General features: G+C 38.3%; 1 protein-coding gene across 1 annotated transcript in view; it reads right to left on the bottom strand.

Annotated features, from left to right (window-relative positions):
• KHDRBS2 (KH RNA binding domain containing, signal transduction associated 2) overlaps nucleotides 1–18,197 on the bottom strand; it is a 685,450-nt gene that overhangs the window by 262,295 nt on the left and 404,958 nt on the right. Inside the window, exons 5-6 of the mRNA XM_060164098.1 lie at nucleotides 16,442–16,569; nucleotides 10,720–10,918 (exon numbers count right to left, since the gene is read on the bottom strand). Coding sequence (XP_060020081.1) covers nucleotides 10,720–10,918; nucleotides 16,442–16,569 — 327 coding nt within the window. The remainder of the gene's footprint in view (nucleotides 1–10,719; nucleotides 10,919–16,441; nucleotides 16,570–18,197) is intronic.

The following is an 18,197-nucleotide window of genomic DNA, read 5'->3' on the forward strand; positions in this document are numbered from 1 at the left end:
ATAGTGGAAGACAGCCAAAATATGGACAAGGACTTAATGCAATGTAACCATTCCTATTTGGAAAAGCCATTGATAATCAAGCTACCCATGCAAGTCGTATTTAATTAAGTTTTCTTTGACAGAAAATTATGAGAGAGGTGTTGGTAAAACACATAAAACAATGCTTTTCAACCAGCAAAAGAAAAAATGAATTTTGGGATTCTTAGGTATGCTTAGGTATTTGTCACCCTATACTGGGTCTTAATTTTTCAGTGGGCATATAATTGGCAAACTCATAATCAACTCAGAAGAAAAAATGATATAGAAACTATTAACTTGTACCCAGCACAGCCTTTTAAGAACATACCTATAGAAATAAAGTAATGCTCAACTCACTTTCATTATTAATCCTTAAGCCATGCTGTATATAAACCATAGATTAAAAAAAACTAATACATACTAATAATGTAAAAAACAAGAGAATGGGACTTCCCTGGTGGCGCAGTGGTTGAGAGTCCGCCTGCCGATGCAGGGGACACGGGTTTGTGCCCCGGTCCAGGAAGATCCCACATGCCGCGGAGAGGCTGGGCCCGTGAGCCATGGCCGCTGAGCCTGCGCGTCCGGAGCCTGTGCTCCGCAACGGGAGAGGCCACAACAGTGAGAGGCCCGCGTACCGCAAAAAACAAAAAAAACAAAAAAAAACAAAAACCAAGAGAATGGTAGATCTCCTCAAGGCTGAGGTGGCATTTTTTGCTCTCTTCCCGCTTGTCTATAGCAGACACTACAAAAAGATCACAGTTGCAGAGCCTGGAGGAAACTTCAAAATACACTGTGATATAATATTTTCCATCAGCTAAAATTCACCTTAAAAAAGCTTCAGAGAGAAAACCTATGTTCATCCTCGTAAGTGTTGTAAGTGTTAAAAAAGACCTTAGTCATCATGGTAATTAAGGTACAGGTTTGGATACAACCGTTAAGTGTGTGGCCAACAGAAGAACCTGCATCTGTTCTAAAATGGCTTAAACGTGTAAAACACGATGCTAGAAGAAGGATGGCTTAATCAAGCTTCAACTTTAGAAGAAAAATACACACAATTTTAAAAGACACAATCTTATATTATTTGGGCACATAATTTAATATTTTAATAGTGTTTAAATACCACTAACTTTCTATGAACATTTGAACCACAGGTAGTATTATGACCATTCTATAGTTTCAAAAAGTATTTCATTAACCTTACATGTGTTGGTTATTGTAAATATTAGTAACATTTCACAAAACAAAATCCTACAACACATTCTGGTAAATTAGTTTCTGCTAAGAGGAGACTTGAGCATGAAACTTAAACAAGACTGTTTAATGGAATACAAATATCAATCTAGAAACTCTAATAAAAATCTCTCTTTGCTGGGTGAAGGCTCTTAGCTTTTACACAGAAAACCACATGTGGTGCCCCTCGAAATGCATTATAGATCAGGCTCATAATCTTTCCTTCCACAAAAATGGCACAAGAATTGATTTCAATTATCATTCAATACTTATTTCCCTCTCCTGTCAAAAAAATATTCCATACACTTGAAACTGAAGGTTGGCAGCCTGAATTCATTTATGGAACTTTTAAGTGCTATTGAATTATAGTGAATTTTCTAGTCCTCTCATTGTTACTGGGAGGATGCCTCAGAGTCTGAAATATATGGTAGGATGTGCTACAGTGCCAACAGGCTTAGTAAGACCGATGGGAAGAAAAGCTTCTCAACAATTTGTCAAAATGAATTTCATAAATTAGGCTAACATGACTGATTATACATGACCAGCACCTCTCCTGCAGAACTGAGCTGACATCTCTCTTTGCTTTGTTTGCCCCCATACAAGTCCCTGTCTGGGTATGAATTGTTGGAAAAACCACGAGGTAATTTAAAAATAATTTTAAAATATTTTAAAATTTAAAAAATTTTAATTTTTAAAATTTTAAAAATTTTAAAAAATATTTTAAAAATAGACCTATGTCTTTTGAAACTAGAAACTATTTTGCGTGTCTGAGGGTTTTGGTTTGTTTGTTTTCATGCTATACCAACACATAAGATGCAAGAGAGTATTTATGATGTTGTCAGTATGTTTTCATACAGTGTGATGTTCTGGTGGGCACTTCGAGAAGTTGTGTGCCTTTACTTGCACGTTCAATTCTCCCACAAAACTTTTGTTAAAGGACAGCATTTCCACAAAGGAACAGCATACTTATCAACAGTACCAGCATGGTTGTAACTAAGGACAGTGGAACAGACTTGCAGTACTAGAAACTAAGGTTACACAGTTCTTTCTTTAAGCAATACCCCACTGGACCCCTCCAGCCCTATATATAAACTTTCCTATAAATGTTGCCATTGTTTTCCTCTACGGGATCCAGAGATTATGGGTTTGAAGGTTATATAATTTTGCATTCTATCTTTAAGAAAAAGGTTACAAAATTATTAATATAAGTTAAGCATGAGAGTGAATATTTATTTTGAACGAGAAAAGCAATCAGGACCAATTGCAAAATTTTAAAAGCTGAAAATACTACAAATATCACAAATTCCCGAAAATAATATAGTATTTTTATTAACTGCCTGATGTACCCCTAAACGACTTTTCCCTATTTTTTGAAGCACAGGTTTTTATCACCTCTAATATGACAATGATTTTATAATATTTTCTATAGAGAGCTGAAGAAATTCAGTTTTTTCCCTCTAGCATGGTTGATAGAAAAACATTGTTAACACTGATAGTTTTGAAACATTTCTTTCAGTTTCACATCTCATTGATGGTTAGTTATAGACTGTTAGAATTGTCACATTTGGGGAAGCCCCTATCAAATTTCTTTCACAGTTGAGCTAAATGACATAGAAGAGTTTTTGACAGAACATTTCCAGCCCCAAACCATTCAGTTCCGGTTCCTCCAACACTAAGCACGCGTCCCAGCACCAGTGCCGAGGGCACGACTAAACAGCAGACTCAGATCTCCATCCATGAATACATCGGATGAGCCAGGAAGAGTATCCCCGGAGTTACTTCTACAATGCAATGTTAGCAGTACCTAACTCATACAAGTAAACCTAGTCGACTAAACCCAAACTTAAAGAATCTCCAACACAAACTCCACTTGGCACGCTCTCACAAACAGCCTTATCCACTCCAACACGACCCCACCCATGGGAAAGTGTGACAGGTAGGCAAGTGATCGCAACTGATAGCACGTAAAACACCTTACTTTTGCAACAAAGGAACATGACTGTGTGAGCACTTCCCCGTGCCTGGAAGGTCAGTTCTTCCAGCACGGCCCTCCCTCGTCCTGCCCCCTGCGCACACACCCCCACACAACACACCTCTGCCGAGCCTGGGCTGCCTGTCCCGACTCCTCCCTCATCCTCTTGACAGCAAACCTTAGTGTTTCCATCTTCAGTGTTACCTTTGCCTTGATTCTTCCAGTCACTTTCCTGTGCTCATAGTCAAGGCCACCTCTCACTAAGTTTCACCATTGTAGTCGAATCCCTAAATCCACCCTAACCAACTGAGAATGATAAAATTCCCCCAAACCTTAGTTTATCCTCTGCTTAAAAACCTTCATGTGGCCCTTTATTATACAATCAGTGGCATTATAACCTCAGCCTTTGAACTCATCTGTAACCCCAATTATTTCCCCTGCTATTTTAAATGAACTCTCTTTCCCCAAATTATTTTCCTGTATTCTTTGGGTTTGCTTTGAAAAGTCCCTCTTCTTGCCTTCCCCTTTATCATTCCTTTTTGCATGGAGCATCCTTCCTCTTCTCTCTAATTCTCAAAGTAATACTTATTCATCTTGGTCTGCTGTTGTTTTGCTTACCGTCTTAGAGGTTTTTCTAAATACCCATAGTTGTGAAAATAATTATCTTTGCTGGAGAAGGTGTAGTCTCTATTTGACACAATATATGCTATGTTGTACCTTCATTCAGTTATTGTTTACATAGAATGTGTATATGTATGGAACTGTGCATGTGTATAACATCTTTCCAACAATATCACAGGTTTAATTTATTTGCTATTACCAAGCGCATTACTTAGAACTGCAAACATAAGATAAATGTAAGAAACAGTTTCTGCCTATAGGATGTTTAAATCTTGTAAGTGGGAGAAGATAAGAGTGACAATTATAATAGAGTAAGATAAGAGCCCCACACAGCAATTACATATTATATGTTAATCGTTAGACTTTTGGACCCTCCCACTAGAGCCATGCTTTTGAAAGTTGAGGCAGCGTCTCTTTAATCACAGTTTTAATTTTTTTTATTTTTTTATTTTTTTGCGGTATGCGGGCCTCTGTTGTGGTCTCTCCCGTTGCGGAGCACAGGCTCTGGATGCGCAGGCTCAGTGGCCATGGCTCACGGGCCTAGCCGCTCCACAGCATGTGGGATCTTCCCAGACTGGGGCACGAACCTGTGTCCCCTGCATTGGCAGGTGGACTCTCAACAACTGCGCCACCAGGGAAGCCCCACAGTTTTTATTTTTCCGACACCTAGTTTCTAGATGTATTGAGTTCTCTATAGTTGTAGATGCTCGTGTAGGGGCTGGGAGATGTCCTAAATATTGCTGAGGGGATTCAAACACTGACTGATGATCTGGATTTAAGGTATGAAGTACAAATGACCTGTATACATGTGTTTGAGTTCTTTGTGAGACAAGTACTATGTAGAATATAAAACTGGGTACAAGCCTCAGTCTACTATAGCTGGTTGGTAGTGTTATCATGAGATTAGTGACGGGAACCTAGTAGGTATTCAAAAGTTTAAGTTTATTTTACATATTATCCACTGATAGAACTTTATATTTTGTTGTGTGGGAGCTTTTTAAAAATCTATTCCCCAAATCTACTTCAATCATGATGATGGAGCTGAAAAAAGTAAATGTACTCTTCTTAGCAGAAAGTCAGTGAAGAGAAGCTTTAAAATATTTAAAGTCTGGATTAGGACATGTAACAAACTAAAGTTCACATTTTTAAAAAGATTCAACTAACGCTTAAGATGGTTTTGAACAGCAGTCTCATTGATGGTGAGCTGTTTCAGTTCGGGCAAGCAGCCACAAGAAGATCTGATCACCTGTAGACAGTCCACGTGGTCAGAGCCTCAGCAGGGAAGGAAGAAAGGTCTGAAGAGTGAATTGCCCCATACTGTCATTTATAATAAAGGGAATCTTGTCTAAGTAATTTTATCTGAAAGTTAAGAACCCCTTGATATTTTCACAATCAACTCAGCATGGTGCTGTTATTTTGCTACTGAGACACTTAAACTTTTGTTTTTCTTACCTCTTACAGAGGAACGAATTATTTAAAATTTAGGATTTCTGTCAAGTTCATAATATTTTTCTCCTTCTCTGGAAACTAATGCCTCTCCATATGGTCCTTGGGGCTGGGTACCCAGGAAGCATGCTTATGTTGTGTGAATGTCACGCCTACACCACCCACGTCACTGGTAGCTGATGAGTCTGTAGATCCCAGATCTGATTTCAAGAGACACCTGCTCTACAGTCATAGACACCTGGCAAGCCCGAATGAACACAATTCTCCCACCTGGGGATCCAGATTAGGGCTGAGAGATGGCCAGCCAGTCAGTATCTGTAGGTGAGGAGAACTGGACTTGGATATGTAAACTTGGCAGCACCATGTGCTGAGTCATGTTGATCAGCATAGCCAAATATCCAGTTTGTATGTTAAAGTGGAATGAAAACATATGCAAAAAAACCAGAGAGGAAATGTGGGGAGGGATTCTAGTGCCTTGGTTTAGCTATTTCTTAAGGCCTGATGGCATTCCTATTACTGGACTTCATGATGCCTAATACAGGAAATTTTTACATGTTGAGATGTGGGGAAGTCATTCTGGCTTATACATGAGTTAACTTGAATTATATTCTAACTAGAACAGCCTGTTTGTGGCCTATAAAACATACATTGTATATCTGCTTTAATTATTAAAGAAAAGGGTTCATTGACCAGAAGTAAAGAATGTCCATGTTAAAATAAAGACTAAATGCCTTCCTTCCTGGGACGCCAGTGCTGGTACTCCTTTGATGATAAGACTCCCTTCCCAGGTGCCAGGGCCATATTGACTTGCTGTGTACATGCTGATCTGTTTTTTTGAAACCTTGAAGGAAAGTATCCCTGACTTGTTTGATGTTCTTTGCTCTGACAATGCATAAAACAGTGTTGAAAACCCTGCTTCTCTGGAGCAGTTCCTCAGAGTAATCCGGGAAGCTGGCTTCTGGATTATAGTCCTCAGTTTGGCTCAAATAAAACTCTTTTCTCTTCCTGTTATAGATTGTTTATTGATTTTCATTTACAGAGTCCCCCACCCCAGGTTTGTTTGTTTACTTATTTACTGCTAAAAGAAGATGACATAGCTTCTCCTATTTGCAAATAATGATGCCCAATTAATTCACAAAAAGTAGCTAAATGTCTGTGACTTCAATGGGTTCATAGCTTATCCCAGGGAGAAATTTAAGAGTATAATACATGATGAAATTTTGTGTAATAGTTATTTCTTATTGACTGTCTATAATGTTCGGGGTACTTATGCATGCTTATGTTTTAAGTGCTTATGGATGCTTATTCCTAACATTCATTGCAGTCTTGTGAGGCTGAAATGATTATCGCCATTATATAGAAGAGGAAATGCAAGCCGCAGAGTGTTATAAATTACACAGCTAGTGACACATTTCAAATTGTGGGATGCTGCTTTCTGTTTCAAAAATCGGGTGGTGTTCACCCAGCAACACAACAGACTTTCCTGAAGGCCAAACTTTCCAACCCCCTGTCTGTGTCACTCCGTACTCCTCATTTCAACAAATGACACCTCAGTTTTACCTGGTTGTTCAGTCCAAGGTTCAGTTTAACCTTCACTTCACAAAATTATCTTTTACTCTTTTCTTTTTTCCCACCTCCTCCATCTATCCCATCATCAACTCCTACTAGATCATTTCCACAGTTCACTCAGAATAGACCTCTTCTTACCCCTCTAAGCCTCGTTTTATCGATGGGGATGCCGCCAGTCTCCTTATTTCAATTCTTGTGCCCACCTCACCACATATTCTGTTCTCTGCAATGTATACAGAAGAAACCTTTTAAAAAATAAATCTGCTCATGTCACTTTCCTGCCCCAAACTCTCCAATAGCAACATGAATTGGCCTGTCCATCCCTTGACCTCATCTGGTCCCCCTCACACACTCTCTCCAGCCTTGATGTCTTCCTTGCTGATCCCCAAACACTTCAAGCATGTTCCTCCTCAGTGCCTTTCTGCTTGCTGTTTCCTTAACCAGGGATGCCTTTGTATAGAGGCAGCCCCTTGGCCTAGACTCTACCTTTAGTTAGACACTTGCTGGAGCCTCTAGGTCAGAGAGACCTTCCCTAACAGCTCTTTTGATGGTGGTGCCCTCCTGCCACCTCCCTCTGGAGCCCTTATCTCTACCTGACTTTACTTTATTCATTTCTTTATATATGTTTGTTCCTGTCTTCTCCCACTAAAATGTAAGCATTATGAAAGTAAATATTTGATCTGTTTTGTTCACAGCTACATCTCTAGGACCATTAGAACAGTGCCTGAAATAAGATAGAGGCTCAGTAAAGGACTGAGTGAATGAATTAAAGGGCCTGGATACTTTAAATCTAAGTTTTAAAAATCAGATTTACATGGCTTTGCATTTTCTTTTACTTACTATAAAAGAACCACACTCCTCTTAAATTTTCCCATTCAGAATATACCCTTTATCGGAATATGCCCATACTTCCATAAACTCTTTATTCCTTTGTAGCTTACTGTTTTTTGCCTTGCAGTCCTTGATCTATTCATTACAAATTGGAATGCATGTGAAAGATTACAATATTTTTGGAGCTACATGAAAAACTACAATGCTTTTCTAATCTTGTTCTCTTTCACTGTGCCCTATAAGCCCTGTAAATTCTTTGATTAATAACAATGTTGACCGCTATTTCTCTTTTAATTTTTGAAATAAAGATTTGACTGTTTAGGCTTCTGTTTGGAAGACAAATACACCATAGTGGCAAAGCACATAAAGATGGTAGACCTAGTTCCTCAGAGATAAAAAACAAAAAGAAAAACAAAAAACAATCCCACCTTCCCTGTTGTGGATTATTCATTCATTCAACAAGCACTTATTTCCTACACAGTACATCTCACGGAAGAGATGGTAGAACCAGGACCAGGGTTTGTGTTTTCAGATCAGTGGTCTTGTTCAGAGGGTAGAATATGTTTTCTGCTGCAGATGTTGCAATTTTCAGACTAAGATTTTAAATACTGATACCTGATGTTGTACAAGATACCTGAGATGAACACATTTCCCCTTTTCTCACAGAAATGGATTTTTAAACTTAATTTTTTTTTTATCAAACGGGAATAAACTTTTATTAAACATATACAACACCAGGGGCACAAAAGGAGAGTTAGCACTGAAATATAAACTAGAAGCGTGAAACCAAACTCACGTGTGGTTCAGAACTTATCGACTGGAGATTTTCCAAGGGAGGAGAAAGGATTTTTTTGCATGAGACTTGAAAAATGTAGATAGGAGCAAATACACAAATGCATGAAGTTAAAATAGGCCATTTCCGTGTTTTTACGACTTGTTCTATCCTGAGATTCTGAGGACTCTATCCTGAGTCGCGCAAGTTTTCCATATTTGATAAAAAGGCGACACGCCCTGGGCACAACCGGCCTAACCTCTCGTGGACCCTAACCTTGGTCTTGGAACTTACCGCCTCACTGCTGAGCATTTTACAGAGGCCATGATTTTCAGATACACAGATGTGCGTCCGAAGTAGACGCGAACAGCATCAGCCTTTCAGGTTTAGTAGCAGCTTTGAGGTTTCGGCGACCCGGAAGCATTTCGGCTCAGAATGTGATTTTTTTCGCGACGCTAAGCACATGTGGGGGACCGCGCGGCGGACCGAGTTTTGTCGATTCCTCGCTGGGTTCGGCCCTGGAGCCAACGAACCCGGACGCGGCGACGCCTCTCGGCCGTCCTTCGGGGGCCGCGGCGCACCGGCTGCCTGGGAACCTGGGCCGCCGAGCACGGGTCGGGGAGAACTGGGGCCGGGAACCGCGGCCGCCGCCACCCACGGGCCGGGAGCCGGAGCCGCCCAGCACGGGCCGGGAAGGCCGGAGGGACGGCCGGTCGGCCGGCGTCCGCGGGGTGCGCTGGGCCAGTGTGGAGGCCCCAACTACCTGAGGATGTTGTGCCGCCTCCATGCTCCGGTTCTGGTTGCTCGAGCGCACCACCGCCACCCGCAGCCACGACGACGGTCCGTGACTCCCGCTGCCGGACTCCCCACCCAGCCGCGCCGCTTCCGCGCGAGCAAGATTAAACTTAATATTTTTTTCTTCACTCTTACAGATATTAGTCAGTGTTTCATATTTAATCAGTAGCGTTCCTAAAAACTAACATGCTTTAAGCATTAATGTGTTCTTAGTGACACCTATCAACCATTTTCACTTTGTTTTAAGATTACATTTTTCTTGGTTATTAACCAGTCCATAAAACAGTTATATGTTTTGAATGCACAGAATGTGACGGTAAGCGTCCTTGAAGAGTTTATATTAGTAATCATTCACAGAGGACATTTGAGAGAACGGCATGTCTATGGATGGTTGAATGAAACAAACACCTAGATTAGGGGACGGGCACCCTGGAGAGGTTAAAGGCAAAATATATCTGTTTCATAGGACTATGATCTGGCTTGCATCAATTCAATTGAACATTTAGAGTGGACTTAGTATGGTTATACAAGTGAATAGAAAACTGCCCCTTTTTACAAGTTTCACAATCTAGTAGGAGAAATAGATACAGGGACTAGAATATATGACCAGTGGAAAGCTAACAACCTGGATGAAAGAGGTCAAAGGGAGTATAACGTGATACAGAGGACTGGAAAGGGAGGAGGTGCTTAGAGACACTGCACTTCTTCTGTTCAGTCTATATTTTTTGAGTTCTGAATTCTTACCTGCCAATTCCATATCTTTTATATAGTGAGAGAGTAGGATATTTAAATGAAAAACCAACCACATGGTCTTAAATTATTAACAAAGTTTATAATATAATCACATTATATTTGTCAAATACTTCTGAGTTATGTTAATCTTTATCATGTCCCAGGATAATCTTCTAAATACATGACTATTCACATTATGTTTATAATTATTTCCATTTTGAAATTGATTGAGTGTTCTAAAGATAAGAAAACCTGAGGATAGTTTGTTTCTTAAAATCTAAGCTATTTAACTGATACTAACAACAATGATGGCACCTGTACAATGAAAGATTTTCTCAAAATGCCCTCATTTAGGGCTTCCCTGGTGGCGCAGTGGTTGACAGTCCACCTGCCGATGCAGGGGACACGGGTTTGTGCCCCGGTCCGGGAAGATCCCACATGCCGCGGAGTGGCTGGGCACGTGAACCATGGCTGCTGAGCCTGCGCGTCCGGAGCCTGTGCTCCGCAACAGGAGAGGCCACAACAAGTGAGAGTCCCGCGTACCGGAAAAAAAACCAAAAACAAAAAAATGCCCTCATTTAAAATGCACTGCTAAATTCTGTTGCAAATGACATTTGTTTTCTGCAACAAACATTATTTGCTATATTCGTGGTATATGAATGTCTTTGAAGTTTAACTTATTCTCCATCAAACTTAACTCCTCCTAATTAACTGATTTCTCAAGAGTACTTACATACTCTTCATACCCCTCATGGGCTGGAGGAGGGGGTGCCCTGTATCCTGGCACAGTGGGTGATGCCCGTGCTCGCGGGGCAGGGACGCCTCTTGCTACAGGGGGCACTGGAAGAGCACCACGGGTCACAGTGGTCCCTCTAGAGGTGAGAACGCCTCGTCCAGGTGGTGGGGGAGGAGGAATGGCACCCCCACGGCCCCTAGGAGAAACAGGTCACATACAGATGAGAAACAAGTAATGAGAGCAGGCAAAGCTCTCATCGTATAGCCTCTATACAATGGGAAGAAAACACATTTATTTCTGCATGTCTGAGTGTTGTGAGTGTGTGTGTTTAATGGAGATTCTTTAGGATATAAAGCATTTTGACCTCCACAGAATAAGTTTTGTAAATATTGGTTATGACTTAGTTATCATAAAAACTATGTAAAATAATTTGATATTTTCTTTTATAACACTAAAAATTCAAAGCAAAGCAAACAAAAATCAACCCACTCTGATTTTTATTCCAAATTTACCAAAAAAGTCTCAAATGAGAGCAGTGTCTAGTACATGACTCACTGTACCGTCCATAGCTGCTAATTGTCAATGTCTCCTCCATGCTGGAGGTTATTGACAGTGATGGGCAATTTTGTCACTTACAAAAAAAAAATCTGTCTGCACTTCGATAAAATGTGGAACTCTAACCATCATGATATCATTCTGCTTATTATAGTAGCTTAAGTTTGAGGTCATTGTCACTGATTTATCATTATGCATGTAACCCCCTGAACTGGTACAGTCCCTGATAAAATTTATTTCCTATGGTAACTATGGTGCTAGTGAAATACATGAGGGCTCTGCAAAAAAAATAACACACTGAGTACTTGGTACTGCAGTGCTTGACACAAAATTAACTTGTATTAAAAGTGTAAGATCAAATGGTTGCAGTAAACTCTTATGGTATTCTGAGGCCTTTGGAAAGGTTGAGTGTTTGTCTAAAGTTTTTGGGCAAAAGCATGGTTATTTCATTTTTTATTATGTCTGAAAGTTTGGCCTCTAGAAAGTACTGCTTTCAGCAAGAACGCTAAAGCTTTGGGGGAAATAATGATCACGTTCTTTCAGAAAGAACGCTAAAGCTTTGGGGGAAATAATGATCACACATCCAGTGTGATCACGGGATGTGAACCATCACACTGTTTGGCTGCACCCACAGATGGGGTTGTAGGTTATGCTTTCTGCTATGAGGAGCAGTCAGCTGGCTCTTGCAGAAAATGAGCTTGACGAGTGAACGATAAGAATGCTGGTAAAGCTTTTAAAAGTTTTAAATAGATTATAGAGCTGATGAATAGAGAGATTATTAGAGAACTTACTGTGAGTCTAATGTACAGAGAATGCTCTCCTGCACTGGGAGACCCTAGAAGGCCCAGTGCCCACTTCAAGCACAATGTAACTGAGACCACAATATTCTACATTAGCATGATAATATAAAAGCTGATCTATAAGATGGATATAAAGAGTAATTTTACCTTCACTGGATCTCCAAGCAGGGTGTGCATACATCCAGGTTTGCCCAGAATAGTTCAGAATTACAACTGTTGTCCTAGTTTAGCATTTTAATACTTTCAACAGTGTCTTATATATAGGGTGTGCATACATCCAGGTTTGCCCAGAATAGTTCAGAATTACAACTGTTGTCCTAGTTTAGCATTTTAATACTTTCAACAGTGTCCCTGTGTGGGTGGTAAGTTATATGTCACCTTACTTTAAGCTATATTCACAAGTTATATCTATACCACTGAATAATCACAGGTAAGTGTTATAACTCCTTGAGCCTAAGGTAGATTATTTTTCTAAAGTGTAAAATAAGATTTCTGAATCTGTAGCCATTCTTCCTGCTTTAAAATTATATGATGCTCAAATCAAATCTAATTTCTTATCCCATTCCTTCATCAACTGTCTCCCAGACAGAGCCCTGGAAAATCTGTCTCTTGAATCTGACTCATTACCTCCTACACATCACATCCCTTCCCTGGAATATTAACCCTATATCTCTCTTCAACTCAAGTCCTCAATTCAACTCAAGATTCACATCACCTATTTAGAACGTAGTGTCCCTGGCTGAATCCACTCTACAATGTTCTTTCCTTTATTTTTCTGACTTCTTGAAAGTTTTCTATCCTTAATTCTTCACCTCCTGCTCATTCCTGAATCAAATGCAATCTAGTTATTGCTTTCTCCTCTTTATTGAAAATATTCTTGACTGGTATCACCAGAAGCCTACTGGTTTCTAAGTCCACTGGAAATCAGTCCCCATTCCACTGTAACTGTTATATTTATCACTATGGGTTACTATCTGGAAAACGCCTTCTTTGAACTTTTATGACTCTGCTTTTCTCCATATTTCTTCCTCCCTCCTTTATATTCTTCAGGCTCATTCATTGACATCTACTCCTGGGCCCACCTTGGAATGTGACTATCCCCATTTTCTTCCCCCCACCCTCCTTCTGTGCCTCACGGTGCACCCCTGCAGTCTCTAACCCTGATGGCTGTTATCTCTTTCCTTCCTACCACACACCATAACCTGGATCATGTCTCCTTAACTGGTCTGCATATTAGAGTCACTTAAAGACCTTTGAAAACCTCCAGACTCCAGACCGTACCCCAAGCCAATTAAGTCACAGTCTCTAGCAGCAGCGAGCTTTCAGTGATTCCAATGTGCAGACCAGTTTGGGAACCACTGCCTTACATCTGTCATCTAACTTAAAAATCTTGACAACCTTGTCATGTAGCCATTTCTAAGCTATTTTAAAGGTTGAGAACCAAGTCACAGAAAGTACAAGTCACCTTCCCAAGGTCACACTGGCAATCCATAGACCTAGGATTAATTATATTCTTCATTAAATTTGGTCCTTCACCTAATTTTAGTGGATGATGTCATTAATCTCTAACCAGGGCAGACATGAGAGAGTTATACTGTCTAGGACCACTCTCTTGTCTCCAACATCTAATTGGGCACTAATTTGTATAAATTCTAATCTCTAATCTAGTCCTTTATCTCTCTAACACTCCAAGTGGTATTCATTTCTGTGTTGGATAATGAACTTGTATTCTCCCTGGCTTCCTTGCCACACACCTCTCTGTCTGTCTTTCTCTCTTTGCTCTAATTCTTCTCTATCACTCACAGTGGTGACTGAGTAGTCTTTCTTGGAGACAAATATGATTAGTCCCCTCTTTAAAAAGCTCCATTAGATTCTATCTATGTATTAGTTCTCATTGTAGTAAACAAAACCTTCAAAGTCTGCCTCAAATGTTTTATTTTCCACTGTTCACTCTCATTCAACATGTAGCAGTGACATGTGTGAAGATCTTAATTCTTCAATTACATAATATATATTATTATAATATATAGATGTAATACTTTGTTTTCTGGTATGCATTATTATTGGAAGATTAGATAGTTTTCATAGATATGCTTGTTGAAACATAAATTCCTTTAATTAAAGAAATTTTCAACAAATTAAAGTTTTAAAAATATACCAGGTACCGTTCTTTTTGAATTTCAGTGTAACTGAATAACTTTAAAAAGTCACAATTTCATAAATATGTACAAATCAGCATCCATTAACCCATGTGTTCAAGAACTTTCTGATCAATATGATCTTCTGTTTTGTGAAGCTATTTTCTTATTCTTATTTAATTGCAGATATATTTCATCATGTGGTTTGAAACAGAAGACAACAGAGTTCTGCTACATTTACTTTTATTAATGTTAATACATTAATTACATCAAGATAGCATTGAAAGTGAGGTTTAATTTTCAATATTAATTTTCTTTTTTAACATATGCAGTATCAGATTGTATGATATATGGAATGTTAAAAAGCAAAAGCTTTCAATCAAATTTTTCTTCTAAGATATTTAAAAGTCTAGATTATAATGCACTCTTCTTTATTAAATAATTAAAGAGATTAATATTTTACATTAAAACTTCACTGAAATTGAAATCTTATATGGTCCACTCAAATACGTCAAATGTATTATTACCTTAAGGAACACCAATAACAAAACAAAATCTTTTAATATGATGATTTTGTAATCTTAAAAGCAGGTTAATGCATTATTCTTTTAAATGGTCCCTATTCCAAGGAATATAGAATAGAAAACAACTTGTTGCCTCTATAGTCATTCAATACATACTTAGGTTACACCATATATAACTGCCAAAATTATCATTTTTTGAACTACAAAAGTGACAATTTCATTATTAAAACCCTATGATTTAATCAGTTTAAGATTGCCTGCAATGGTGTCATTTCACAACCCATCATGCTGAAGTTAATATAAAGGCTTTGTAAAAGGCTGATTCCATTAAAAATAGTCCATAAAAAATGTTATGTCACATTAATTTTTAGCAATAAACTAATGTTCCTAGGTAGCATTAGAAAGCTCATATAAAAAAATTTTTTTTAAGAAAAAAATGTGAAAATAATCACTGAAACATTTTCAGAAGTTTTTCCTTTAATCAAAGTAATTTCTATAATTGCCACATTTTACCTTTAGTCAATTATTTCCTTGATATTTTATTTGGAAATTGATCATTCTTAACTTCTTTTCTGATATTGTAAAATTTTTTGAGGTGTCTGTGACTTAAATGTTAAAAACAGTGGTGTTTTGAAAGGTGGTGAAAATATTTGGGGAGTAATTTTAAAAATAAATTGAATCAGCAAAGTATCTTAGAATCTCTTAAGATGGTTTCTATGCAATATATGAAATAGTATTCTAAATCTAAGCCGTTTAGAGATTTGAAGGCCAACTATAACAGGATAAAGAGAATGACAGAGTTACACAGTCTGTGTGTGAAGGCTATGAGTATTTTTCACTTTACCTCTTTGCAAAACAATGCTTTCTCTTGAAAGCTTGGCAAATGTAGAATCCTACAAAACAAATTCTGTTGCAGAAAAATTCCAATTTCTTTGCAAAGTGAACAATATCAAATAAAAACTTCTCTGATGACATTGCAGAGTCAAATATAACTAAGCTTTAAATATTCTTACCATCAGCCATGTAACAAATGTGCTTCTGGCTTTCTGGACTGGTGGTGTGTGTGTATATATATATATATATATATAAAAATGTGTGTGTATATATATAATACACATACATATAATATATATATAATCTACTTATCTATCTAAATATCTATATATCTACCGACCTACCTATATCTATCATTATCCTCATCTATCTGTCTACCTATCTGGCAAGACTGTATCAATTTAAGGCATAGATAATATTTGTAATTTTCTCTTCATTCAAGGTCATCCTGGTTCAAAGATGCATATGATTGAATCATCTGCATGTCCTAATCCTGGGGGCAAAACCAAAAAGTAGAAACTCTTAGGTTTGCTCCTCTTATTTTCTTAGGAAGCTGTTAAGAGCTCAAACTCTGAATTCTAGAGTCATACTACCTGTGTGTCCTCAGGCATATTGCTTACATCTTTATCAGTTGCTCACCTGTAAATAATGCTTAACCCTACTATGGAGGATTTGATGAGTTAATAACTTATATAAAGCTCTTACAAGCTATGTAAGCATCTGTTGTTATTGCTTTTGTGGTGGTGGTAGTTATTGTTGCTGATATTGTTGTTGTTTATTCCTAGCTGTGATCATGACACAGAACAGGCCAGCAAAGTATTGCCATCCTTATTGGCTGTTAATTTATTTAAAGTAAGAACAAATGTACCTTGAAGGAGTTGTGGGAGTTATTCTGATCCCTCTGCCTTTAATACCTCTGCCACGACCAGAGTCCTCTGAGCCATTTAAGTAAGATAATTCACGTAGTTGTTCCTGACGAATTTCATCATTGTAGTCCTAGAAGAAAAAACATGACCTAATGAGCTAAAATGGAGCATGGAGTTCTTAGAACTGAACAAACACAGTAAGAAAGGAAATGTTTCACTTATTTTTCTGGTATACAAAAATCTAAAATGAGGTAAAAGTAAATATAATTTAAGTTCCTAGTTTTATACAGAGAAACTGAAGCTGCTTCTTTTACCAAGGAAGTACTCAGCAGGAAATCAGATGAGATTTGCTGGGATATCACTTTATACGTTAGCTAGAAAAGGAAAGGTAACAATATAGAACAAGATCTTGGAAGGTCCCAAGGTCATGGTTGCTAATAAGAGGATTACTGAAAAACAACTTTAGTGGCATAAGTACGTGTAGATTGTTAAAGACTGCATAATACTCAAATAGTTCCTGATGCATAAACTGAAAAGGGGCAATCCCAAGGACCAAAGTAGATACTGTGTTAAAATAATTAAAAAGTGCAAAAAAATATCAGTTTCAGACAACTGGGAAGCTATGCAATCCAACTAAAAAACTTGGGGGGCAATGTTTAGAAATAAATAATTTTCTATGTGTTCTAGCATTGGGCTGATGGAGAATGACAGCCATAGCAGAAGACACACTTCACAGTAACAGCCAGAGATTTGGTCAAAGTCAAAGAGACGATCTCTATCCTTCATCAGTGGAAATGTATCAGTCATTTCAATAGGACCAAAGAGTGGATCTGAGTCACTGAAGATGAATGCTATCTTCAAAAAACAAGTGTCAGTCTTATCTGTTTCTCTTTTTACTAACACACACATGAATGCACACACACACCCTGGTAGAACAGTACAAAACTGAGTAATTGGTATTTTTGCCTAATGGGCAATCCAAGTAAATTCTTTTTCAGTAAAGATGTGTTTATGTGAAAACCATGAGCTGTCTAGGAGTTGAGACGAGAAATATTTGTAGAAATATCTGGGTTAACATAAATGATGTCTGAGGTTTGGTAGTGGACACTTGAGCCAGGTTAGCTCTGCACTTGTGAGTTATAGTAACAGCACATGGAAACCGTGCACTCACCTGCACAGCCTGGTCTAGAAGATGGAGGGGATGCATTCAGCCTACAAGCTTTTCTAAAGCACAGCTTTACCTCATGGTCCAAAAACTGCCTTGTTCACAAGCAAAAGTACTAGTCACTCCAAAGCACTTACGTTTTATTTTTAACATGTTGCTTTCACATTTATCCCGTTCAGCACCTGATTATAGTGGTAATGGGCTCAAGACAGTTGATTGACAGAAGAGCTATAGTAGAAAATGATAGTTTTTAACAACTACTCAATTTATACCTCTTAATTTTCACATTCAAGCAACAACCAAACTGAAGAATAAGCATGTCTACTATTTTATTAGGTACAGGGAATGTGATGAATTGCTACTTCTGACTGAACTGAGCAGCCACCATGAAAATGAAAAATTAATTCCATAATTTTCCCATGTAATATTCCTAATTTGAAAGCAGATCTTTGCAGCTTCTTATCTAAGAAAAATCCATGGACTCCTAAAGGTCTTTATGAATTATAAAAAGAGATAGATTCTCATTTTTGGCAACATTGAGGGTTGAGATAAAAATTAACAAATAGCAGATAAATTCATACATGTAAAATTTC

This window comes from Lagenorhynchus albirostris, chromosome 10 (assembly GCF_949774975.1).
Source record: "Lagenorhynchus albirostris chromosome 10, mLagAlb1.1, whole genome shotgun sequence".
In the NCBI taxonomy this organism is placed as follows: domain Eukaryota; kingdom Metazoa; phylum Chordata; class Mammalia; order Artiodactyla; family Delphinidae; genus Lagenorhynchus; species Lagenorhynchus albirostris.